The 27,321-nt window shown below is 43.0% G+C and overlaps 1 protein-coding gene across 1 annotated transcript; it reads left to right on the top strand.

Moving 5' to 3' along the window:
* On the top strand, positions 1-27,033 carry LOC115472528 (whirlin-like). Its single transcript, XM_030206821.1, has 6 exons — positions 1-116; positions 21,672-21,905; positions 22,086-22,135; positions 22,613-22,872; positions 23,011-23,268; positions 26,902-27,033. The coding sequence occupies exons 1-6, from the start codon at positions 1-3 to the stop codon at positions 27,031-27,033; spliced, it is 1,050 nt and encodes a 349-aa protein (XP_030062681.1).
* Positions 27,034-27,321: the final 288 nt, after the last annotated feature.

The following is a 27,321-nucleotide window of genomic DNA, read 5'->3' as shown; positions in this document are numbered from 1 at the left end:
ATGGAGCAGAACAGCCATGGTGATCTGGCAGAGGAAGGTGCTGCCCACATTTTTGCAGATGAGGCCACAAAGGAGGCAGAGGATGGTGATGGCAGGAAAAAGCAGAGGCAGGCATTGTGAAAGAGGGACCAATTGGCTGAGTATGCACAGAGTCTGTTGTGGTAGAATCAGGTCTTGTGTGAGCAGCTGGTGGAGAAACTGTCTCTGATTTGCCATATGGTCAAGCTGCAGTAGAGAAGGCAGAAGAACAAAAAGGGGCATGTGTAGAATTCAACAAGTACTGTGGGGTGAGGTTGCCAGCTGCACATGGATGTCAAAATCTGACAGCTGCTCTCCTAGGACATATGTCATTGAACAGAACTGTGGCACGAACAAGTGCCATAGACATGTCCTCAAATGCCTCCACCACCATCATGGTACTGCCAGCCAGTATGAGACAAACACTAGAGGAGATATGTGGCTAGAAGATTGGTTGACACAGCCATCAAAACACATACCCCATCCTTGCCTATGCTGCTACAATCACAACCTATCCCAGTTGGCTTCTGTGGATCTCAGGAGTCAATGGTGTTCCCTAATTTCATGGGCAGAATGACAGGAAGGGTTGGATGTGGGGGAATCTGACGGCAATTCTATGAGAACCAACAGTGATCCTAGCTGTCTTGAACAAACTTCAACACCAGTGGTTCTTAGAGGGAGGGATGTTAGGGGAGAGTATGGTAGGGGCCATGGGAAGAGAAGGGGTTGCAAATCGGGAGACCTGCTACGTAGAGATGTGTGAAGAATGGAGGAAGGGAGGTTTGTGTTCCTCGCCTGTCTCTTGCTGGTCCTGCAGTTTGACCTCTGACAATGGCTGTCTTTGCCATTTGGAATGGTTGTGCAGCATGCCACAAAGATCTTGCACACTTTCCTGGGCTATACAGTAGTTCTCTCCACCCCCACTCCAAGCATCTAGACATCTAAAATGGCTCTTTAGACTGCCAAAGGTTCTTTCAGTGAGGATCTAGTGCATCTATGTGTCCAATTGTAACACTCCTCTGCTTCACCCTGTGGCACCACTATGGGAATCATGAGCTATTTTCTGTGGGGGTACCCCCTGTCACCTGTGTTGGATGGAAGCCAACAGCATTCAGAACTGGGAGATAAAGATGGTTGGATATCTTGAGTACTGTATGCCAGTACCTGGGTGGGTGTGATGTGTGATAGGTGCTCAAAGCTCTTCAAATAAGCCTGGTGGGTGTTTGCATGTGGGTAGGTTCATGTCTTATCCAGTAGCCAGCCACCAGTGATATCCTCACCCTCATTTCTGTCATATATGCCAGAGTACTACAGGATATATGCATCATGGTATGATGCCGGAAATTGAGCACACATGTCCATTGTTTCACCCTGGGCAGTGGGCATTACACATCACTTGCATGTTTACTGAATAGTAAGATTTGTGATTATGATAGGTAGCCTTCCTGTCTGTTGGTGGAAAAAAACTTCAGTGAAAAAGAGCCAGCTATGGAATGAAGTTGCCTTTTCCATCATAGCACATACCAAGCAAGCATCACACAGATGGTGGCCATCCTCTTTCATGCCAATTAGTTCTAAAAACATGATCCGGGATGGATGGCACAGATGATCAAATTTGATAGTAGAGTGTCACTGGTTTAAATATTACATAAACTGTTGAAACTGTTTAGATGAACCTTTCCAAAATCATCAATATAGCTCCACCAATGGCCCACAAAACAAGAGAGCTGTATACATCCATTGATCCTCAAAAGATGACATAAAAAGATTAGCAATTGTGGGGGAGATCCAGGGATGCAGGGTTTAATTCCCACTTCTGCCTCTGACATTCCTTGTGACTATTTCCCATTGCCTTAGGTACCCACTTAGATTGTAAGATCTTTGGGCCAGGCTCAATCTTTGGGTTTAATTAGCTTTTGTCTAGTGCAAAGTCTCCCTTGAGTTTAAGTTAGCGTCTTGCATGAAATGCATGTAGTCAGAGGTTTTACCCTCCCCCCCCCTTCCTGACTTTCTAAAGCAAGGAGTAAATTGAAAGCTTTCAGGATTGTACCAAGCTTGAATTGCACTCTGTGCAACATGCCCCCAATCTCTGCCCCGCCCACTGCACCACAGCCAAGAAGCAAGAAGTGGAGACAATGGACAGTGAGCAATTTTATTGCCCTGCCTCTCTTATGTCCTGTGTGATCACACTGCTCAGTATGGGCCTGAGGGCTTGAATAGACATAGATAAAGGATATGTGAGATGTATGCTCTACAGTGTTTATCCAATGGTACCATCTCAGGCTGTCCCAGTTGGCTCTTGTGAGTCTCAGGAGCCAATTGTGTTCCCTAATTTCATGGGCAGTATGACAGGCAGGGTTGGATAAGTGAAGCAATGAGTGTTTGAGGTGGAGGGAAATCTACACCTGGGTCTCAAAGAGAAACCCTTTCTCTCCTAAGAAATCCAGCTCCCTTGGAGAAGAATATGCTTGTGCTGAGTCTAGAAAGGAAGGAAACTAGGATAAAATAAGTGTTCTGTCGTGTGGTCCTGGGGTGTTAAATTGCTTTTGAACTTCCCCAAAACCAAGGGACTTCCCATATAGCTACAAAGGTACTTGCAGTAATGCCATTGAATTCTTTCATCATATATCCATGGATAAAATGAATGAAATTACTGTCTGATTACATCAGATAAATTATGTTTAATCTTTGCTCTGCTGCTACGGATAAAATGTATTCCAGAGGAAGTGGTCAAGCCGAAAGCACCGAAGGCAGAATGTGAATGGATTTCTAATCTAGAAGGGCTTTCATTCTTGTCTGCTACACAAAGAAACAGGAGGGAAAGATTAAATAAAAAATATACCAAAGTAGCATTCAGGAGCCAAGGAGGGAGAGTGAAGTGAATTCATAAAGCTGCAATGTACTCCTAGATATAGAATCATACATACAGAAAAATAAGCAAAGCCCCTTCGACAGGGAAAATAGCATTTCCCCTGCAGATGTAAGGGATTGATTTCCTAATCTGTCAGTGGGTAAAAATAAGCACATTTGGAAGTCATTTTCCAAAGGCTTTTTCATGGGTACATATCAATATACCTGCATAAAGTGTTTCTTATAAAACTACCCTCGCATAAATGTTAGGGATGGACTGTCATTTCCAATGACTTGAGAAATGTCAGTGACACATCCCATGCTGTTGCAAGCTCATTAAAACCTGAAAATGAGCACAAAAGACATTACAACATAAGAATAACCATACTGGGTCAGACCAGTGGTCCATCTAGCCCAGTATCCTGTTTTCCAAACAGTGGCCAAGCCAGGTCACAAGTATCTGGCAGAAACCCAAATCATGGCAACACTCTACATATTACATACTACAAATCCCAGGGCAAGCAGTTGCTTCCTATGTCTGACTCAATAGCAGACTATGGACTTTTCCTCCAGGAATTTGTCCAAACCTTTTTTAAACCTAGATACGCTAACTACCATTACCACATCCTCCAGCAAAAGTTCCAGAGAACGAATATTCGTTTTAAAAGTATTTCCATGTAACTTCCTCAAGTGTCCCCTAGTTTCTGTACTTTAGGAACGAGTAAAAAATCGATTTACTTCTACCCGTTCTACACATAGTGCACGCTGCTTTTTTCATTGGACAATAATAGTGCACGTTCTTTCAAAAGAGTGCCCCCTATTTGGGAAAAGGATGTACTCTGTTCTCGATAGTTTGCTACTGTGCATTCTTGAATAGTGTGCACATGTGAATATTATTAGGAAATGAACCTAAATGGGCTGTGTCGACATTGCTAGCGCAGCTTTGTAAACAGGGGGGGGGGGGGGGGAAAGTGCACAGTATACAACCACTTCGCTTTGAGAAAACTTGTACATTAGAGATGCCTGATTTTTGGCTCTCTTGATTGGAATGCACAAGGAGGAGGATTTATACCATAGCAGGTCCAATGGAGTGGAATAAACTACCAGTTTAAACCTAGATACGCTAACTACCATTACCACATCCTCCAGCAAAAGTTCCAGAGAACGAATATTCGTTTTAAAAGTATTTCCATGTAACTTCCTCAAGTGTCCCCTAGTTTCTGTACTTTAGGAACGAGTAAAAAATCGATTTACTTCTACCCGTTCTACACATAGTGCACGCTGCTTTTTTCATTGGACAATAATAGTGCACGTTCTTTCAAAAGAGTGCCCCCTATTTGGGAAAAGGATGTACTCTGTTCTCGATAGTTTGCTACTGTGCATTCTTGAATAGTGTGCACATGTGAATATTATTAGGAAATGAACCTAAATGGGCTGTGTCGACATTGCTAGCGCAGCTTTGTAAACAGGGGGGGGGGGGGGGGAAAGTGCACAGTATACAACCACTTCGCTTTGAGAAAACTTGTACATTAGAGATGCCTGATTTTTGGCTCTCTTGATTGGAATGCACAAGGAGGAGGATTTATACCATAGCAGGTCCAATGGAGTGGAATAAACTACCAGTTTCCCTCAGGTGGCAGAAGAACTTGGTTGTGTTTAAGAAACTTAAAACAGCATTTTCTGTTGCAGGCTACGATTTTATTTCAGTATAATGGGGGCATAGTGCTGTGATGAGTCTGATTATATTTTTTATGTGTATGTTTGTGGCTGATGTGGTTTTTATTATATGTGTTTATTTGTGCTCCACTCTGGATAAGAGCGGTATTTAAATGGTAATAAATGAAATGAAAATGAAACTTTGGTCTCATAACAAGTAATTGGTCAGACAAAAACAATCAAAATGAACATTTCTGGAAACAACACAACATTTTTCTGGCTGCCTATCCCTAATAAATGTATAAGAATGTGACACTTCTCCGTGGTTCAGGTGTAGGTATGTTCTGGGGCAGATTTAGGGTTGAGTATAGATAAAGTTATGATTTACTCACATTGGACCTAATATTCAAAGAATTTATGCTCCTAATTTTGGGGTCCGTTTACTAAAGTGTGCTAACAGATTTAATGCATGCTAATGATTAGGCGTGCTAAGGGGTCCTTTTACTAAGGTGTGCTGAAAAATGGCCTGCACTGGTGTAGATGCATGTATTGAATGCACGCAGGTCCATTTTTCAGCGCACTTGCAAAAAAGGCCTTTTCTTTGGCCGAAAATGGACATGTGCCAAAACAAAAATTGGTGCGCGTCCATTTAGAGCCTGAGACCTTACCGTCACCCATTGACTTAACAGTAAGGTCTTACATGTTAACCAGGCAGTAATAGTCAGCATGCATATACTGCCGATTACTGCCTGGTTAGCGCCACATGCCGTAAAAGTTCCAGCGCACGTAGTGGGCGCACATAAAAAATGAAATTACCGCCTGGGCCACGCGGTAGCCGGGTGGTAGTTCTGAATTGGCACACGTTGCCCATGTGTAGGCACCTACACAGCTTACTAAAAGGGCCCCTAAGTGCCATGCAGCCCATTTACTATGGTGTGCTAACAGATTTAACACATGCTAATGATTAGTGCATGCTAAATGCCGTGCAGCCCATTTACTATGGTGCGCTAACAGATTTAACACATGGTAATGTTAGTGCTTGCTAAATGCTGTGCAGACCGTTGTATACCTATGGACTTCATGGCACTTAAAACACACTAATTCATTAGCGCACCTAAATCCATTAGTACACCTTAGTAAAAAGACCCCTTTGACAGATATGATCTTAAATTTGCCTCTTTGAAATGTAATAGATTGTTTATAAAATATACACATACAATTATACCTTCTTCCAAGCAGCTGTAAATCTATGCAGGTTCATTTTAACTGCAATTTCTGCTAGTATTTTATGTGTGTGTATATCTTTATTTTAAAAATTGGTTCAGACCTTTCTCACAATAAAGAGATTAAACAAAAAATAGTTCAAAACAAGCTGCTACTTGGCCTCCTCACCTAGGCATCTTATTCTGAAATTATCCTCATTCTTGGCAACCTCTACGCACTGAGCAAGGAAGTGGTGCCAAGGGTATACTGGAGGTGTATGCCCACTTTTGGATAATCAAAGTGATGTACATATTTTCCAATGAAAAATGACACAGCAAAAAGCAGGTGCATTCTCTGCACGTAAGTTTTCCAGATACTATGATCAAAAGTGTGGGTAGACTTTAGTTAGACTATTAGCACAAAGCCCTCCTAGAACATGCAGTTAAAGACAATAAAGCCCATGTGGAGGGGCATAATCGAACGCAAACGCCCATGTGTAAGAACATCCATCTCCGAGAACGGGTCATGAAGGGGTGGGCCGAATCGTATTTTCGAAAAAGATGGACGTTTATCTTTAGTCTCGAAAATACAGTTTGTGCCAGGCAAATGCGTTGGATGTGGGCGTTTTTGAAATGTGGTCGTTTGTTTGAGCTGGACGTTTTCGTTTTTCAGCGATAATCGAAACCGAAGTGTCCCAGCTCAAAAACGGCCAAATCCAAGGCTTTGGGTCGTGGGAGGGGCCAGGATTTGTAGTGCACTGGTCCCCCTCACATGCCAGGACACCAACCGGGCACCCTAGGGGGCACTTTTAAAAAATAGGAAAAAACATTAAATTACCTCCCAGTTGCATAGTTCCTTTACCTTGGGTGCTGAGACCCCCCAAAACCCACTCCCCACAACTCAACACCATTACCATAGCACTTAATGGTGAAGGGGGGCACCTACATGTGGGTACAGTGGGTTTTGGGGGGGGGGGGTTAGAGGGCTCCCATTTACCACCACAAATGGTACAGGTAGGGAGGATGGGCCTGGGTACGCCTGCCTGAAGTGCACTGCATTACCTACTAAAAGTGCTCCAGGGACAGGACTTGTTGCTGCTGTATAATCTTGGCACAGCAGTTCACACCGTAAGACTAATCTAGCTGAAAACGTCCTTTATTTCAATAACCACGTTTACTCACAGTTAACTGCAGATCAGAGGTTGTGCCCCACTGGCAACGAGTCTCCGTAGGTCAGAGCTGGCAGAATGGTGTACAATGCCCTCTTTCAGCAACATTCAAGGTAAGAACTAAGTTCTGTAACGTGGCTAACACACGAAAGGGATCTAAAATGGACTTACAAAAATGGCCACTACCTCGTGGACTACCGGAAACAAAACAGGGCACACTCTGACCCAGTAAGCAGAGGGAAAAGCACCATGGGAGAAGGGCCTACCAACTACCAACATCGTGAGACTATAACACAAGCTAGTGAAATCATCGAGCCCAATACCCTACACCCACCACAATGCAATGCTGATGTGACCCTGCAGTGCACCCAAGAGCCACATCTGACCCAGGGAAAGGCTGTGAGAGGATCGAACACATTCTGCTTTCATGCAGGTGGGTATGGAATTTGAGGGTGGCATAGAGGCTGGGAATTAAGGTTTTTGCAAGTGGGTTTTTTTTGGTGGGAGGGGGGTAGTGACCACTGGGGGGGTCAGGGGAGGTGATTCCCGATTCTCTCCAGTGGTCTTCTGGTCATTTAGGGCACTTTTTTGGGACCTGTTCATGAGAAAAAAGGGTAAAAAAAAGTGTCCTAAATTCTTGCTAAAATGCCTTTCTTTTTACCATTATCGGCCGAGCGCACCCATCTCTGCTCGGCCGATAACCACACCCCAGTCCAGCCTTCACCACGCCTCCGACACCCCCCGTCAACTTTATTCATTCCCGCGACGGAGTGCAGTTGAAGATGACCAAAATCGGCTTTCGATTATACTGATTTGGCCACCCACGGGAAATGGACGCCCATCTCCCGAACACTTTGGGGTAGATTCAGTAAATGATACCCAAACATGTAATTAAACTATGAAATTAATTTCCAGAGAATGTAGTAAAAGCAGTCAGCTTAGCAGGGTTTAAAAAAGGTTTGGATGGCTTCCTAAAGGAAAAGTCCATAGACCATTATTAAAATGGACTTGGGGAAAATCCACTGCTTATTTCTAGGATAAGCAGCATAAAATGTATTGTACATTTTTGGGATCTTGCCAGGTACTTGTGACCTGGATTGGCCACTGTTGGAAACAGGATGGTGGGCTTGATGGACCTTCGGTCTGTCCCAGTATGGCAATACTTATGTACTAAAATTTTGGGCACCAAAATAATAACCTCTGAGCGTTATTATATAAACAGCACTCAGAGTTGAGCACTGTTTATAGAACAGCACTTAGCATCAGGATCCACACCCAATTTTGGAAACAAAGATTTACAGCAACTGAAACCTGGTGTAAATGCTCGCACCTAAATTTGACACAGATCTCCCATATTCTATAATATATCTTTAGTGAATGCCACTGCCCCGCCCATTCCCCTCTCATGGCCACACCCCCTTTTTGAGTTGCATGCAAAAACTTTATGCACGAATCATTATAGAATAGTGTCTAGCAAGATACACGCATAAATTTATAACTCTGCCCCTGGCACACCCAAAGATAGCTGGCTTTGTGTTCAATACTAACCGTGATATTCAGTGGCACTTCACCAGTCAAGTGCCGCTGAATATTAGCAGCGAGCCCGACAACGTAATTTAACCAGTAAGCAGCCAGCTAAATCATTTTGAATATTAGTCAAAGTTTTGCCAATTAATGCCAATTAGGACCTGACCCAGGAGGGGGTGTGTGCATGGGCGGAGGGGGGGTCCAGTTCAGTGGACCACTAGGGAAAATTTTAAAGAGAAGATTTGGGGGGATTGCAGGGGGGCTGCAGGAAGGGTATTAGGGTTCACTGACCACCAGGAAAATGTTTTTAAAATAGATTCAGAGGAATGTTGGGTCCATTGGACCACCAGGGAAATAAATGCAAAATTGGTGGGAGATGAGAGGTAGGAAGCACAAGCAGGCAGCCTTTGCAGCTCCTTAAATTATGGCTGCTCTGGAGCTCTGCATCCCCCAGAATACACACTAGAATACTAAAGGACTCATTGTAATACAATTGCATGGAGTTCTCAGTGGCTGCTAATGGCTCACCTTAGAACTATGGAAAACCCCTTTCTGCATTACTAGTTACATAATCGTTTGCTTTAGACTGGCTAGAACCAGTCTAAAGCAAACCTTAATAGCATGGTAAGCTTTGTGCATCTGATCCCCTGTCCTGAAAGCCAGTGTTGCCAGGTGGGCGGTTTTCCCGCCCAATTGGGCGGTTTTCCGCGACCCGCCACGGGAAACTTTTGCCCGTGGCGGGTTGCGGTTTTTTGGGCTTGTTTTGGGGTCTTTTGGCGGGTTTTTTTGCGGTTTTTCGGGCTGCGGGGGGCGGGGCTAGTGGCATTTTGGCCGGGGTTAGTGATGTTCTGGGCGGGGCCGATGACGGGGAGGTGGGGGCGGTGACGGAAGAGACGGGGCCGATGACGGCGGGGGCGGGGTTGATGACGGCGGGGGCGGGGTTGATGACAGCGGGGGTGGGGGTGTCAGGGGCGGGGTTTGACTTTGGGCGGGTTTTGGGCTGGTTTTGAGCTCGTTTGGGTGGGAAAAAAATTTTCCACCTGGCAACCCTGCTGAAAGCACACTTAACTGACTGTGCTTTCAGGCAGCAGTGAATACACCATAAATAAGCTTGAAACAGATTTACACACACCAAACTGCCAATCTTGAAACCCAGACTGTCCAGGACAGGATTGAGACACACTACTATAGATTAAAAAAAAAGAGAGAGAGAGAATGAGTATCATAACCCAACACTTTGATTTTCTTTATCAGAAAGTGCATGCAATTAATCTATATAGACATCTATTTACATTTCATTTGTAAATCAAAGATCAGATTACTTTGACAAGTTGTTTTACCTTCTTTCTCTGTGTTTTTTCATTCACTGATAATAGTGCACAGAAAGCACTTTTACCAAGCTGCAGCAAAAGAGGGACTGCGCTCATGTCAGCACGTGTTTTTGATGTGCGCCAAGGCCCCCTTTTACCGCAGCGGGTAAAAGGGTAGGTCTCTCTTTTCTGCAGGAAATGGCTGTGCGACAAGTAAAGCACTTGTTCCATGGCCATTTCAGGGGGGAACCTTTACTGCCACCCATTGAGGTGGCAGTAAGGGCTCCTGCACTAACCCAATGGTAACCCAGCAGTGCGTGGCACTGCCCAATTACTGCTGGGTACACACTGGCGCTACAAAAATTAATATATTTTTCTAGTGCCAGATATGATGGCGCACTGGGGGTTGGAAGTACTGCCAGGCTGCTGCAGTACTTTTTTTTTTAGCGAGCGGTAAGCCTGCATTGGGCTTACTGTCGCTTTGTAAAAGGGACCCAAAAAGTGTGCACTGTTTTGAAAAGAATTCATACTCTTTCCTGATAGCATGTGCATTGAGAGGATGGAGTAGATCCAGAGGGCAGTTACTGAAATAGGCCTTGCTCCTGCCACCAATGCCCCACTCGATGATCAGGGGGCCTACCTAGACTGAGGTTGGGGGTGGGATGGAGTGATGTTCCGTGAGGTTCTACATGGTGCAGGTTGAGGGAAGGCTAGGGCAAGAAAAGGAGGGTGTTTTGGGGGTCTGAGAGGAGGATCACAGGCACTAATAAAAACAAAACATTATGCAGGTCCCAGTTGATAATCAGATGGTGTCTGCATAACTGTCTTATGCGGGCCCCAGCTGAATATCAGCTGGGACCCACATGAGCTCTGGCAGACACTACAGGACAATTTAGCCCTGGATATTTAGTGCCCACACATCACCCGGCGCTGAATTTCTGGAGCTAAATTAGCCGGTGACGGTCAACGTTTAGAAATTGCTGACCACCACCAGCTGAATATCAGTTGGTATATTTCCAAGAGTGCACACTCTTTGCAAATAATATGCCCTCCCTACGAAGAGCGTGCACTCTTAATAACATTGATCCTGAAACGAAAATGAAGTCTAACCAAAAACAATGCCGTGCATGACAAAGGAAATGAAACAAAAACTTTTGGGCTGCAGATGAATCACTGAAAGTTCATCAGCCTTCATACAGTATATTTTTATTGTATCACAGCTAAAAGCTAATGTCAACAATCCCATATTATGTACTCTCACAGTGTACCTTTAATGGCAAGCTTTCATGTTTTTTTCTTCTATTTATGGTACATACAGCCACCTTTATACAAGGTCATCCACACTGGACTTTCTTTTTGAGTTTTGACAGACTAATCATTTCTTTAGATCAGGTAGTGTTTGCTCTGATGGTATACTAATATGTGCTTTGAACATACAGGTATCAACGAGTCCTGTAATGCTAGAGTCCTGATCACCTGAAAGGGTACTAGAAGGCAATCTCAATAGATTGGGATCAAATGGATGAAACCAGACTGGTCCTGTGTTGCTTTTTATTCTGCCCCAATACATTCTGGTGTCTACCTTTGGTTTCTACAGCAGTTTTTCTTAATAGAAAAAAGTGACAGCCCAGTTTTCTGGTGTACATAGGAGAAAAATAATAGGCTGAACCATTTCAATCAAGTTGAACTAAGTGGTCACCACAGGGCTTCCAAATATGTCCCAGGGACCCCACAGCCAGTAGGGTTTTCAGGATATCCACAATAACTAATCATGAGATAAATCTTCATGCACTGGAGACCAAGCATAGACAATTTATATTATCTATAGTCATGTTAATATTATGAAAACCCATCACACTTAAGTCTGCAGAACAAGATTGGGAAACCCATTCCTGCTAGTTTAATGATGTTGGAGCAGCTTCAGAAAGGTTTACTCTTGCAGGCACATATTAAACTGAACTGTGCCACAGAATATATAGACAATGGAAAAGTATTACTATGCAAAAGAATGACCAACTCTGTGCGATACAGAAGGGAGCTTCTGCTCTCAGCCAGGAATCTTGGCAGAAAAATGCAAAGATAAATTTGCTGATATAGCATAGTTGAAAAACTACACTTGATCATGCATGGGTATTTATTTTAATCGTGCACTTGGCAAAGACTAGACAGTAGTAGAAGGAATACTAATGAATTCATTCTACTTGGGATAGAAGACATCAGTGGGACAAAATCCAAATATCAGTGCTATCTTCGGTATGCACTGTTGGGCCACAGTGGAGAAACTTTGAGATTTTGGTGCCCACAGACCTTCGTATTAAAAGAATCAGACTGGCTTAGTTTGGACCAGACAGCCCTGGGCACGAGGATGGGACAGAGGCTTCGCGACTTCCTGAGGGGGGATGCACATGGGCAGGTGTCAATCTCGAGTTTGCATAGAGCTCTGGTGTCGCTCATTCCCCCACGTACACATGAGACATTAAAAGAGGCATGGAGCAAAGATTTGGGATATGAGCTGAAAGGCATAAATTTTGCAAAATTGATAAAAGAAATACCAAAGCAAGTAGGCGGGGCAGAGTTGCAGAAGAGTCAATATAGGGTAATCCATAGGGGGTACATAACACAGGTACAAGCGGTAAGAGCAGGATGGACACCTGTTGCCCAATGCCTTAAGTGTTGTAGAGATAGTAATACCTTTATGCATGCATTTTGGAGATGTGATAGAATAAAATTATTTTGGAGAGCGATGCAGAAATATCTTGAACATCTATTAGGGCAAAGACTGCTCCCTTCCTGGAGAGGAGTGCTTTTGAATAAAAGTGATGCTTATGGGATTTCAGACAAAAATATGGAGATATTTCTATGCAAGGCATATGCAGTGGGGAATAATGTATATTAAGACATTGGTTGCAGGTAGATCCACCCTCTTTTTGGCATTGGAGAAATAGGCTGCATGAATTAATGCTGTGGGAGGCCAGGGAGGTCTCTGGCAATCCCAAGAAAAGAAAGAGGTTTATAGATATATGGGTTAAGTATTTGCAAAATATCTCCCACAAAGCAAGAAGTGCCATGCTCAATAAAATTGGCACGCCCTAGCAAATGGGATGCTCAGCAGAAATGTACTCATGTATAAGACTGGAAACTCCTGTAATAGCCTCTGGAAGGAATAGGTACCATGAAGTAAAAAGTTTAATGTGCAGCTGTTTCTGGGGGGGGGGGGGGGGCAGGGGGGGGAGAAAATGTAAAAAATTTTGATGATGCAGTTAAGATGTATGTATACACATATGACTTGTTATTATGATCACAAAGGGTTTGACTTTATTGCTGTTATTCAAAATGTTGAATCATCAATAAAAACCGTTGAAACATAAAAGAGTCAGACTGAGTCTTACAGGTTTTAACCTAGAGCAGACATGGTGAGGACTCTGATCACCTCTTTCCTGCCCCCCCTAAAAAAATATTTCCTCTCCAAGGACCACTGAAGTCCACCCTACCTTTAAAAAAATGTAATACCTATAAAATGCACCAGATAATATTGACCCATGGCAACCAGCTGCTGTGTGGACAAGAAAATCTGTATATTCAGAAGAAGTATCTGGTTAGTGGCTGCTGCAAAATATCCTGACAGAGTGATGAGGTGCCCACACTAACCGGCTAGTGGTGATATTCAGCTGCATCCAGACAGCCCTTAGGACAGCTTCTAGCTGTTCTAAGTATTCCAGTTACTGTTATCTTGATAAATTGTGTCTCTATTCTTGATAAATTGTGTCACTATTCAGATAGTGCTGAGATGGTCTGTAAAGATATTTAGCTCAGTGGCTTAGCCAGACAACCAATTCTGGATGAGCCATATAGCCCAAGGTGGGTGGGCATGTTAGTCTCTCTCCCCCAACCCACCCCCACCTCCATAGTGTATGCCCTCAGTTTCTCAAAATATAAATATCTAAACTGGCATGGATGCCAAGCCCAGCCAGCCAAAGACCACTCCTGCCTGACTCACACCTGTAGCAGCACTTAATCAGCAGGCAAGCTTCACCACTAATGCCTGTTCTCCTGCACATGCTCAATTAGACCTGAAGTAAGCATGCATGAAGCGCACCTACTGAATAAGTACTGCTGTAGGCATGACCCAGGAAGGAGAGGTCTTCAGCTGACAGGGCTTGGCATCTGTGCCAGCCAGAAAAGCAGAGGGGCCCCAACCCAAAAGTGAGGAACCTAGGCCCTTGAGCCCCCCCACCCTGTGGATATCTGGATAGTGCCACTAAATGTCTGTCTCAGCAGCATTTATCCAGGTAGAAGGTGCTGCTCCTGGCCTGTAGTACCTATGCTGACTTGGAGCAATATCCACCCTGGCAAACACATCTGGTGACTCGTAGCTATGGAGGAGGGGCAATTTGTATAGAGTCGTGTGGTAGAACTTAAGTTTACCTTGTGAGCTGTGATCTACGCTGGGCATTTTCAGACTTGACTTGATTGGTAACTGAGGTTTGAAGAAAACTTGGATATTGTTGCTATTACAGAGACGTGGTTGAACAATTCCCATGAATGGGATGTGACCATGCCAGGCTATAATCTTTTTAGGAAGGATAGAGAGGGCCAAAGAGGTGGAGGAGTGGCTCTGTATGTGAGAAACAATACCAGAGCAGCTGAAATGCGGGGAACCTGGGGTAAGGAAGAAGCTTTATGGATCGTCCTGGAAAGAGAAGATGGAACCTGTATCCACATGGGGGTTATCTACAGACCTCCGGCACAAACGGAAAAGTTAGACAAGGATCTGATAGAAGATATTCAAAAGATTGGTATGAAAGGGGAACTGCTACTGTTGGGAGATTTTAATTTGTCTGACGTGGATTGGAACGTCCCATCTGTGGAATCGGAAAGAAGTAGGGAGATTGTGGATGCTTCTCAAAGTGACTTGCTCAGAAAAATGGTGACGGAAACCACGAGGGAAGGGTCGCTGCTGGATCTAGTGCTCACGAATGGAGGAAGTGTTTCCAATATCTGGGTGGGTGCCCACCTATGTAATAGTGATCATCACACCGTATGGTTTGATATAAAGGTGAAGGCAGAGTGCGGATGCACAAAACTCAGAGTACTGGATTTCAGATGTACTGATTTTGATAAAATGGGGGAATACCTGAAGAAGGAGCCGTTGGTGTGGGAAGGCGTAGAAGATGTGGAAAAACAGTGGTCCAAGCTAAAGGCTGCTTTAAATATGGCGACAGATCTTTATGCGAGGAAAGTAAACAAAAACAAGAGAACCAGGAAGCCTATATGGTTCTCTAAACAAATAGCTGAAAAAATAAGAGCAAAAGAGGCTTTGTTCAAGAAATACAAAAGAACACAACGAGAGGATCACGGAAAAGATTATCAGATTAAACTCAAAGAAGCGAAGAGGGAAATACAGCTAGCGAAAGTGCGAGCAGAAGAAAAAATGGCTAAAGATGTAAAGAGAAATGACAAGACCTTTTTCAGATATATTGGAGAAAGAAGAAGAGATAGGAACAGAATTGTGAGACTAAAAGATAATGAGAATGGCTATGTGGAGAGTGATGAAGATAAAGCGAACATGCTAAGCAATTATTTCTCTTCGGTGTTCACGGAGGAAAATCCTGGAGAAGGACTGAGGTTGGCTGCAGAGGGAACATCTGGGAATGGAGTGGATACTGGGAATGGAGTGGATACTGGAGAATCTGAAGGTGGACAAAGCTATGGGAGCAGATGGGATACATCTCAGGATAATGAGAGAGAGCTAAGAAAGGTCTTGGCGGGACCTATTAAAGATTTATTTAATAGATCTTTAGAGATGGGAGAGGTTCCGCGAGATTGGAGACGACCAGATGTAGTCCCTCTTCACAAAAATGGAGGCAGGGAAGCAGTGGGAAACTACAGACCGGTAAGTCTCACATTGGTGGTAGGAAAAATAATGGCGTCACTGCTGAAAGAAAGGGTAGTTAACTTTCTAGAAGCCAATGGGTTACAGGATCCGAGGCAACATGGCTTTACCAAAGGAAAATCCTGCCAAACGAATCTTATTGACTTCTTTGACTGGGTGACCAAAGAAATGGATGGAGGATGTGCGCTAATCTACTTGGATTTCAACAAAGCCTTTGATACGGTCCCCCATAAAAGACTCGTGAATAAGCTGAAAGGGTTGAAATTAGGACCAAAAGTGGTGAACTGGATAGGAAACTGGTTGACCGACAGGTGGCAGAGGGTGGTGGTAAATGGAATCCACTCAGAGGAAAGGAAGGTGAGCAGTGGAGTTCCTCAGGGGTTGGTGCTGGAGCCTATTCTGTTTAATATATTTGTGGGAGATATTGCTGAAGGGTTGGAAGGAAAGGTGTGCCTTTTTGCGGATGACACGAAAATTGCCATTAGAGTAGATACCCTGGAGGGAAGTAGAAACAATGAGAAGGGATCTCCAAACCTTAGAAGAATGGTTGAGGGTATGGCAGTTAAAATTTAATGAGAACATTGGTTTTTATATATTTCTCTATTATAGTTAATCGTTCCCCTGAAGACGCGTAAAGCAAAACATGTGTGCATGTAGGGAACGGGAGTGAGAAAAACAAAGATAGAGAACACAGTGTGTAGGGTCACATTATTCACGTAAGGAATTGGGGAGCATGGAATAAGCAAAAGGAAAAAGAAGAAAAAAAGAGTGGACAACACGAGCTATAACTCACCAATCAGCACTATTTAAGACATGTGAGACAGTGTAGCATGATATGAGTTTAATAGTCAGAGTTATTGGTTTTGCTGGATCAGATACAGATGTATATATAAAATATATACAGATGCAAAGACTTTACTTTCACCTTCCCCTTGGAAACTACTGATAACAAAAACTAGCTGGGTGGATACCTAAGTCCATCAACACATCTCCAAAGAACAAAACTCTGAAGATGGACAGCAATCACAGAGACTGGAGTTAACCAAAGACAGTGAAACTCCACCTATTCTCATACAATGACTCAGACTGAAAAGCCCATCTACTTATCTAATCTGACAAAAGAAGCCCATCTACTCTCAGATAAAGACTCTTGTAATCCTGTCAGATGCCTTCTGGATGTATAGACTATTTGCGACAGCTACGCTGCCTCTGTCCTTACATCGAGAAGGTAAATTTTATCCCAGTTGTTCATGCCATGGTAACATCAAGACTGGATTAGTGCAATGCACTATACAATGGTCTGACTACAAAGGGCCTGCACCAGCTCTAGTTGATTCAGAATGCAGCAGCAAGACTCATAGAAGGTTGCAAGCGACATGACCACTTCACACTATTTTTGCAAAACCTTCATTGGCCACCAGTACAATACAGGACTAAATTTAAAACTCTATGTCTGATCTTCAAGGCCCTGAAAGGAAATGGCCTAGAGTATCTGAAGAATAGGATGATCCTCCACACACCGCCAAAGACACTAAGGTCCTCCCATGGACTTTCACTAACTACACCCTCTCCAAAAGACATTACACAATGTGATACCCGTAAGCGAGCCTTCTCTGGAGTAGCCCCCACACTCTGGAATGCACTGCCTGAAAGGCTTCGCTTAACCCAAGACTACCTCTACGTCAGGAAGCAGGTGAAAGCTTGGCTCTTCAACCAAGCCTTTAACGGAAGAAGTAACTAAGTTGTTAGTCTCACACACACACACAAGGATTGACTTGGGCTGTACATACTGCAACGGGTCATGTTTATCCACTCCTACCCTAGCTGAAATAATATTTAACCATCTCTCTGATCTCACGTGCAACTTTCTTCAAATCAATCACCTTACTTTCTAATTCTTCCTACTTTCTTATTCATCTATATGTTACAACTTTGCCTTAATCTTCACTACCAATTATAATGTTCTAGTACATATTGTGTTGTCATTGCAAGTAGTATACCATGCCATACTTTGTATTGTTGTTTGAATATTTTTACTGCTCTAATTGTCTCCTGCTCATGTTTGATCTATTCTTACTGTACACCGCCTTGAGTGAATTCCTTCAAAAAGGTGGTAAATAAATCCTAATAAATAAATAAATATCACAGTAGATGTCCAGACAGAAAGTCTTATGATGTCATTAAACATGTGACCAGTTACCATGCTCCATCTCAAAACTAAATGAAACCAGTTTTCAGCTATCCCTGAGTTTTTATTGGATCGATTACACCCCACCTGACTTCAGCCTATGGTCCAACAAGAGATTATAAAAAGCCTGGAAAATGCCCAGTTCACTGTCTTGCTTCTTCGCTCTTGCTTCTCAGCTCTTCTTCACTCTTGCTTCTCTCTCTTCGCTCTGCCTCCTGCCTCTCTGCTGGACTTCACACACATTTGAAATAAGACTTTCTCCAGGCTCCAGCAACAACTCTGCAACCAAGAAGACTTCTTTTCCAATGAGGATCTCCTTCATCACTCCTACCAGCAGCGTCCATCAAAGTGAGTTACCATTATCTAGCTTATTTTATAATTCAGATTTGTTGTCTTGAAAGCACACTTCTCCTTGTCAAAGATTCCTAAAAACTGTCTCTCTCTTCTAACATTATTACATTACCTATATTATAAATAAACATTTTAAAGTTAAATATATGATCTTTATGTTCTGAACATGTCCTTAAACCTTACAGTGCAGGTTAATGTAATTCAACAAATATAGTATTTAATTCCCCCTGTTCTTGCATATTCTTATTCTTATCATATTACCTTATATCTAATTGGAGAAATAGAATAGAATATAGAAGAATAGAAATAGAATATTTTATATATTATAAATATATATATTATATATATATATAAATATATATATTTATATATTATAATATATATTTTATATATTATATATTTATAATATTATTATTTCACATTTTTAACAGCACACCCCTACAAGATAAGTGAAAGCTTGAATAATTGTATAATTTGACACAATTACAAATTGCAGAGATCTTTGAGTGGCACATAAAAATTCTCCACGCTATAATAGAGTGGAAAGGCTGGCAAAAAATAATGGGTAGGGAGGGAGGAGCACATCAATGATGGTGGATATAGGTGCAATTTAATGAGTTATTCATTAGATCAATGACATGCACCCGGAACTGAGCATTATCACTATATATTTAAAGATATTTATGTAAATAGTTTTGAGAAAGTAATGAGGTTTCTATACTATTTTGAGTTTCACTAACAAAGAAACCGGAACTTTGGTTTGATTCCCCAGAGAGTAATAATAGTTAAAATTTATTGCCAAGAATTGTAGAGTGATGCACTTGGGATGCAGAAACCCTAAAGAGAGATACCGAATAGGAGGGGAGAAATTAGTAAGCTCAACTTAGGAGAGAGACCTTGGGGTGTTGGTGTCTGAGGATCTGAAGGTGAAGAAAGAATGCGACAAGGTGACGGCCGTGGCCAGAAGGATGCTAGGCTGCATAGAGAGGGGCATAACCCGCAGATGAAAGGAGGTGTTGATGCCCCTCTACAAGTCAATGGTGAGGCCCCACTTGGAGTATTGTGTTCAGTTTTGGAGACCGTACCTTGCTAAAGATGTAAAAAGACTGGAAGTGGTGCAAAGAAAAGCTACAAAAATGGTATTGGATTTGCATTGCAAACCGTACGAGAAGATACTTGCTGACCTGAATATGTATACTTTGGAAGAAAGGAGAAACAGGGGTGACATGATACAGACGTTCAAATATTTGAAAGGTATCAATCCACAAATGAACCTTTTCTGAAGATGGGAAGGCGGTAGAACTAGAGGACATTAATTGAGGTTGAAGGGGGGCAGTCTCAGGAGTAATGTCAGGAAGTATTTTTTCATGGAGAGGGTGGTGGATATGTGGAATGCCCTCCTGCGGGAGGTGGTGGACATAAAAATAGTAATGGAATTCAAACATGCGTGGGATAAACACAAAGGAATCCTGTTTTGAATGAATGGATCTGCGGAATCTTAGCGGAGATTAGGTAGTGACACCAGTAATTGAGAAACAACCGGTGCTGGGCACACTTCTATGATCTACGCCCTGATCGTGATTGAATAGATAGGGATGGACTGGGTTGTAAATTTTCAGGGACTTCAATGTTAGCATCAGAACTTAGAACAAGAAGAGTGCTGGGCACACTTGTACGGTCTATGCCCTGAGAATGGCAAGGACAAATCAAACTCGGGTATACATATAAAGTATCACATACCATGTAAAATGAATTTATCTTGTTGGGCAGACTGGATTGACCATACAGATCTTTATCTGCCATCATTTACTATGTTATCATGTTACTATCGGGGCGTAGCCAGACCTCACGGTGGAAGGGGGCCAGAACACGAGGTGGGGGGCACATTTTGGTCTGCTGCTGCCACCGCCGCCGCCTCGCCACCCCCTGCCTCCCTGCCACTGCCGCCCTACCACTTCCCACCCACTGCCGCAGCAAATACCTTGGCTGGCGGGGGTCCCCAACCCCTGCTAGTTGAACTGTTGTCCAACGTCGGTCTCCAGCACTGCTGCATTGCCTGCCCTGCTCTATCTTCCCCTCACGTCCTGCATGCTCCTTTTAGTGAAATTGAGCATGTGAGGGGAAGACAGAGCAGGGCAGGCAACGCGGCAACCGGTGCTGGACAGCGCTTCAGCTGGCAGGGTTTGGGAACCCCCGCCAGGAAATTTTGGGGGGCCCAGGCCCCCATGGCCCTACGTAGCTATGCCACTGGTTACTATGTTACTATCTTCTAGGAGTCTGTCCTTTTAAAGATGCAGGGATTTGCAGGCCACAGTACAGGAATAGCTGCCAGCTCATGAACTTCTGTACCTTTAAGGGGGCAGATTTGGAGGGAAATTACTGCTTCTGGAATTTGTTTCCATCATTTGAGGCAGGGGCTTGCAGTGATAATACCCTGAGCCTGTAGAAGCCCAGACTGAAGCATCAAGGTTAGATGAAGAGGAGAAGAGAGAGAGAAAGCATGGAGAGAGGAGAGTATTGGTCAGAGAAAAACCACACGGAGTGTGGAGGTGCACTTGATCCCCACAGGACAAAAAAGTGAAAACAAAAAAAGGGGTGGGGAAAATAGGCTCTATGCAAACAATGGGGCAGACGTATAGATTAGTTAAAACAATGATTTTTATTGTGAATAGGTGACTCAACACAGCCATGTTTCGGCGCCGTAGCGCCTTCCTCAGGAGTCTTCCGGAAGTGTTTCAATCTTTGAGGTGATTGGCATACTGGGGAAAAAACACTAAGGGATACACAATCCTTTCTTCCAAAGGAGTATTCAATGGTTAGATGGGTAACACTCAGGAAGATAATGGCATTAAGAAATGCACAGTTCCTCCTTAAGAGCGAGCGAGTGGCGATGCAAAAATCTCAAGAATATTTGCACATCCGAGAGGAGAGTATTGTCATGCCTGTCTGATTTTTGGGGGCAAAATCTGCCACTGCGTGTGTCAATTCAAAATAGCATTTTTGCAGCTCTTGCACAAGTCCACATCCTGAGCAGATCCCATTATGAGAAAAGTAACTGCTGTCACTGTTGTGAACATTTATGCTCTTGAGTTCAAGAGACATAGGGGAGAAGTTCTAAGAATAATGACTTAGCTATCAAAGTTTTAATTACCAGAGAATATTACTTCTTCCTCTGTGGACTTTTGAAGAATACCACAATAAACAGAGAGTGCATCTTTCTCATAAGGTAATAAGAAGTCAAAGAGAAATAAAAGCAATAAGTATTAATTTTGCCACTCACCTGCTCTCGTATATTTTTATACCAAATGTCCTTTCAGGATGTGGAGACATGAAGTTATTTCTGCCTTTACAACACAAAGCAGAGGCTGCAGATTATAAACTTGCAGGCCTAGATACATCACACCGAGAGACAAATAGAAGCACTTTATAAAAGAGAAACTCAAAGGGCTCTGGCCAATAAAAGACCTAAGCAAATGATTTTCTTTGTTGGCTTGTGTCTATATTTAGGAAACACTTGCCAATAAGTGCTTTGAATGAAATGCCAGTGACGTTGGTGAAGGGTGACTTGGGAAGTCGGGAGCATGTCAGCTGCAGCAGCACCAGCACCTGCACCTTGGCAGCGCTGCTATGTGTCCCCCTGTCTCCAGGCAACCGAAGCAGCCTGCAGGAACGTCATTTCTTCAAAGCTGCTGACAAGGGGCTGAAGCTGTCAAAAGCCAGAAACATTGCAACAGAGGGAGGGTGCCCATAGTTTAGGGGGGAAGTGCAACCGCGCACCGGCCGCAGTTCCAGTTTCCTTCCACGCAACCCAACAGCTTGAAACTTGAAGCTGAGAAGTGACTTTTTTTTTCCATCGAGGAAGCAGTGTAAGAGGACCTGAGTGGCTCTCTGTATCTGGATCGCCTGCCTATTCTTTGCCAGCAACACCGGATCACTTTCCGCAGCAGCAGCAGCAGCAGCAGCAGGAGGGGGTGTACCTGGAGGAAGTGGGGGGAGGGGGGTGAAGAAGCACAGCAAAGACCAGAGGGGCTGCCTTGCAAAGAAGAGGTGGGGTGGCCAAGCTTAAGAGCAGCTGCCAGAAGGAATGTTCCCTGCGAGATTCCTTTTCCTGGAGCTCTCCTCTCCAGTCTGCCTGCTGTAGGAAGCACTTCCAGACTCAGAAATTCCAGCTGATTTATCAAAGGTGGGGTGAGGGTGTGTGTGTTGGGGGGGGGGGGGTGGGATTCTGCATAGATCTGCTCACCCTCTGCTTGCACAAACTTCCCACCTAAGCTGATAGCGGCATTTGCTGTCTTTGATCAGTCATGGAGATATAGCCTGACTTCCATGGCAGGACTCCCGGCTTCACAGGCTGCTTTGGGTGGATTTGCAGCTGTTGATCATGAGCACCGACCTGGAGCGTATGTCCCTAAATTCATCCCCGAGCACTTCGCTGAGCTCGGGATCAGCTGGGCGGCTGCTCTCGGCTAACGTCCGGAAGCTTCATAATGCCCTAAACCTGCTGCTCAGCGAGCTGGAGAGGGAACAGTTTATCCACTGCCTGAATGTCTATCACTCTCGTAGGAACGTGTACGACTTGGTACAAACCCTCAAAGTGATTCTCAACAGCCCGGACAAAAGGCAGCTGCTGCCCATGCTGCGCCTGGTTATTCCCCGTTCTGACCAGCTGCTTTTTGAGCAATACACCTCCGAGGGACTCTACCTGAAAGCCGACTATGTGATGCCCAGCAACGAGAGACTGGTCCCCGAGAATACTGGTCAACCATGGTTGGGCAACGGCGGTGCCTTCTGGTCTCGGCCCTTAGTTCCGCCAGTCTCTCAGATGGATTTCAGCACCATCACAGAGGGGACAGCGCCCACGGCCAGTCCAAGGGCCCTGGAGGGACTGCGTGGAGAGATCAGGCAGGTGATCCTCAAAAGAAACAAGATGAACGAAGGGCTTGGTTTCAGCATCCGGGGGGGATCCGAGCACGGAGTCGGGATCTATGTGTCCCTTGTGGAACCAGGATCTCTGGCAGATAAGGAAGGGCTAAGAATAGGAGACCAGATCGTAAGAGTCAACAACAAGCCACTAGACAGCGTGACCCATGGAGAAGCAGTCAAGGTAGGCAAGAATATTCACTTTAAAGACAAGGTTAAGAGTTCCAGATTATCTTAACTCTCTTACAAATCTGTTCTCTCAATGTTATTTTCTTGTGAGCTGAGTTCACGGTTTAAAAATAAGAAAAAGGTCATTAAAGTCAACTTTCTGTACCTTTTATGTGCAAATAGAATTTTAGAAGCAAAATCCTTGTCTTCATTATGAAAGAATAATTCTGAAGACACGAATGCTTGCACTTAAACTGCAGGGGGTATCTAGCTGCTGATTCCCAGACTCTGAACTTATACAACTGGAGCTCTTATGTACTGAACCCCTGTGCTTATGGTACATGTTCAATAGCTAACATTGTCCGTCTTGACACATGAAAGAATTGGAGTTCTATTATTATCAAATCGCATAAAGTCAAACACATGTAAAGCTATAATGGTAACAACAAGAAAATTAGTATGTGTGGGCGGAAAGAGAATTAGCGTTCAATTTTTCTACTAGAAATGTGGATAGAACCTTTATAAAGAAAAGCACTTGGTATTTCTTCTTGAGTTCACACAAATTGATGTTGTGCTACTTAGTCATATTTAATTCTGTATTGTTAAACTCCACAGTTCCAGCTCCCCCTCCAGTTCCCTTCTACCACACTGGGATCTCTATTTAAAATGCAATATTCCCATAGATCAGTGCTTGTCAATCTTTATGTTGCTGTGATCCCATGATAGCAGCCATATAAAACTATGTGGCCTCTGGATGGTGCAGGTCATGGCCCAAAGTGTGGGTTTTGTGACCACATTTGGGGTCCCAACCCATAGTTTGGAAAACTCTGCCATAGACACAAAATGCCAGATCTTCAGTAGACAGGCCCCTTATTTGCGTTCTCCTAAGAGTGTATGTGGTCCCAAGATGAGAACTGGAGCTTGTATGCCTATCTGGTAAGCTCTTATCCTATTTGATTTGCCAACTGTAATATGATGTATGGACTCTGCACAGAAAATGGATAGGGTTAAACGAGTACATCTGTAAAAGAAAAGGATTATGGGGGATGAAGGCTGAGCTAGATGAAGGCTCTAGTAGGCTCACTAGCAATACAGAGTTTCAGAGAGACAGGTGGCAAACTGCATGGTACAAGTATAGGTAAGTTAAGGTGATCTGAAACCTGAATCCTATAGTAAGTTCCTTTTAAGTTTTTGGTGAAGAGATTCATTAAAAAATAATATCCACTTCTGGAAGTGAGCAATAGAAAATGAACTTCTCTGTTAGGATCTGCAGGCTTTTGCCAGAGGATCCAGATTAGCCACTGCTGGAAACAGCATGCTAGGCTGGATGGACCGTTTATTGAGAGAGAAAAAGAGAATGTTCCATATAGCTAGAGTTGCTTTGATTTGATTTATTGACTTTATATACTGCTTTCCACAGCCATTCTATTAAAGCAGTTTACAATGCTTCATTATACAATAAAATTATTACAGTACATCATATCATAAAGAAATTAGCAACAATAGACCTAAATGACACAAAATGTGACAGCTAATAAATACACTTCACAATTAAGAAAATAATACATTCCCTAACCCAATATACAGCCCTCACTTAAGTCAAAAATCTGATTTGCCATTTTTTAATCATGGTATTGAGTGAATAATTAAGTTTTGATGCTTTCCTAAAAGAAACTTACCAATGCCTCACAAGGCAAGGTATTCCATACAGAAAGACCCACATAACAGAACACTCTGTTTCTGATTGTTGACAGCTGAACTTTGGTCAGCACTGGTAACCGAAGCAAGAATTGCTGAGATGAGCATAATTGATTAGAAGGGCAAACTCCTCCTATCTATTTGACAGATATTGATGAGCAGCCACATACAACCTTTATGTATGAAGCAGCATATTTGAAAGAAATTTGTGTGAGAAGTGGAAGCCAATGCAACCCTGCGAGTACTGGTGTAATATGATTGCATTTTCTTTTACCTGTTATTAACCTATCACATTTTCAATAGGTTGTAACATTTCAAGGCTGTTTGTTGGGCTTTTATTGTCATTGTTGTTGTTGTTTTGGCCAATCTACCTGAAATACAGTGGTCCAGGTGGCTTGTAACAGTCAAATGGGATACTATGATCAAATTAGTAACATGAAAAATGGTCTCAATAGATGAGTCATTAGACTTTGATTGAAACAGGACCATACTACAGCAGTAATCCAATGAGACAATGTTAGATGCTTATCACACTGGATTCCTAAACTCAAATAGATTCACATTGCATTACTTTTCAAGATAGTGCAAATGAACAATGGATTATGCTTCTTAGAAATCCACTTAGCTTGTCAGTATTGGATCTGATGTGGCATTCTATGAATATCTTTTTATTCTTGATATCTCAATAGAATATTGGAAAGAAATTATACATAAGGAGTCAAGAATGTCTTTCTGTCTCTCAGGGTAAAATAACTCTTAGAAAAATATAATGGATAGGACACAACTTTTTTGGTGGGGGAAGAGGAGGAAAGACACACTGAGCTAGAACATAAGCCATAGAAATGAACTCGTCCCAAAATATGGTCCATTGCTTTTTATAAGAAAAACAGTTTCAGCTTCTACAGCAGCCAAACTGATACAGTAAAACATAGCAGTTAGGGAATTTCTCCTTTCAAACTACTCTTCCTTCTTCTCTACTTTCATGGGCACTGACACACATAAATCCAAGTAAAATCAAAACAATGAGTAAAACAAAAGAAATAAACTTCAACTCACCCAATAAAATGAGGAGAAAAAGTCTTCAGTGACAGCTCATGGCTAAAATTTCAAACAAACCGAAGAGCACTATGTCTGACACATCACAAGTCTAAAAAAAAAAATCCTTTTTTTACAATAATTTTTATCTTGATTTTCAGACTTTAACTTTATATAACAGACTCCAAATTTTAAAGGCAGCATCTACTACTGAACACTTATTTTGTTAAATAGAAGCTCAATTCATTCTGAACGGAACTGTTTGTTTCACAGAAACTGCTTCTTCAGAAGAGACTTCCACAACAGGAAAAGCAGACCATACTAGAACAAAAACAAAAAAAAATGTGAGAAGAACTTCACAAATTCACAGCAATCCTTTTTTAAAAAACACTCAAGCTACTCATTGGTAGCTAGCAGCATACATAGAGCACTGCTACAGAGATTTCAAAATGGCACCAAGCTTAAAAAAGGTGATAGCAACCAATCACATTATTAAGAAATCAAGGCTCATAAAAACACATCCCAATCAATCTAGGTATTATTTAAAACCCACAGGTTCCAAGCTTCTAAACTTATAGATCCATCTCTGTTCAAGTCACAACAACATTTTCCCTCTGTCCTCACCCCGGCTGTATTGAAGTTTTTTTGGGTGTGTTGATGTTTATTTCACTTGTTTTACTCACTTGTTTGACTTTACTTCTGTACTGTAGTGAGTACACTAGCCATTAGTTCTTGGTGATTTTATACATAAATCCAACACAGCTACAGAACCTGCTGCCCTGGTACGGTTGCATCCTCTGTGGAGAGTGGCATTTAATAGATATACTATCACACTTTGTTTTATTGTATTCTTTCCAAACCAACAGGATACTTGGCTACGTCTTCATGTAAATGATCCAATCCTTCTCCCTTCCAGGTGAGAAACAGCACACTGGTCTTTCATCTTTTTAAAGATGAATTTCAAGAAAACAAAGATGAATTTCAAGAAAACAAGTCAAACAGGAAAATGGGCTTGCTGAGCGGTATTAGGCTTCGAGTTCATTTATGATGAGTCTATGCTTTATGAGCAATAGGGATTTTCTGAGGTTTGAACACAGGACAGGACACTATTGCTTCATTAGCCAAACTAGCAGTTAGTAGGAAAGGGCTGAAAAGATGCAGGGCTAGTTTTAGATATGGTGGGGTCCAGGGCAGAAATTAAGGAGGGAGCCCCTGATGATCCCCTCTCCTCCCCCTCCCCCATCTCCACACCTGCATTGCTACTACAAGGTCCAGGCATCTCTTACCCTTCTCCCTACCACGGTCCGTCTCCCTCCCTTCCTATCACTTCACCTTG

This window comes from Microcaecilia unicolor, chromosome 6 (assembly GCF_901765095.1).
Source record: "Microcaecilia unicolor chromosome 6, aMicUni1.1, whole genome shotgun sequence".
NCBI lineage: Eukaryota > Metazoa > Chordata > Amphibia > Gymnophiona > Siphonopidae > Microcaecilia > Microcaecilia unicolor.
Note: the sequence above shows the minus strand (reverse complement) of the source record. Positions and strands in the feature narration are given on the sequence as shown.

Bases quoted from the DNA above. Each gene is read 5' to 3' on its own strand.
- LOC115472528 (XM_030206821.1), top strand. From the start codon at position 1: ATGGAGCAGAACAGCCATGGTGATCTGGCAGAGGAAGGTGCTGCCCAC. The intron at 22,136-22,612 runs GTGTACCTGGAG...GCTCGGGATCAG, and splicing joins AGCAGCAGCAGCAGGAGGGG to CTGGGCGGCTGCTCTCGGCT. The intron at 23,269-26,901 runs GTAGGCAAGAAT...TCTCCCTTCCAG, and splicing joins CCCATGGAGAAGCAGTCAAG to GTGAGAAACAGCACACTGGT.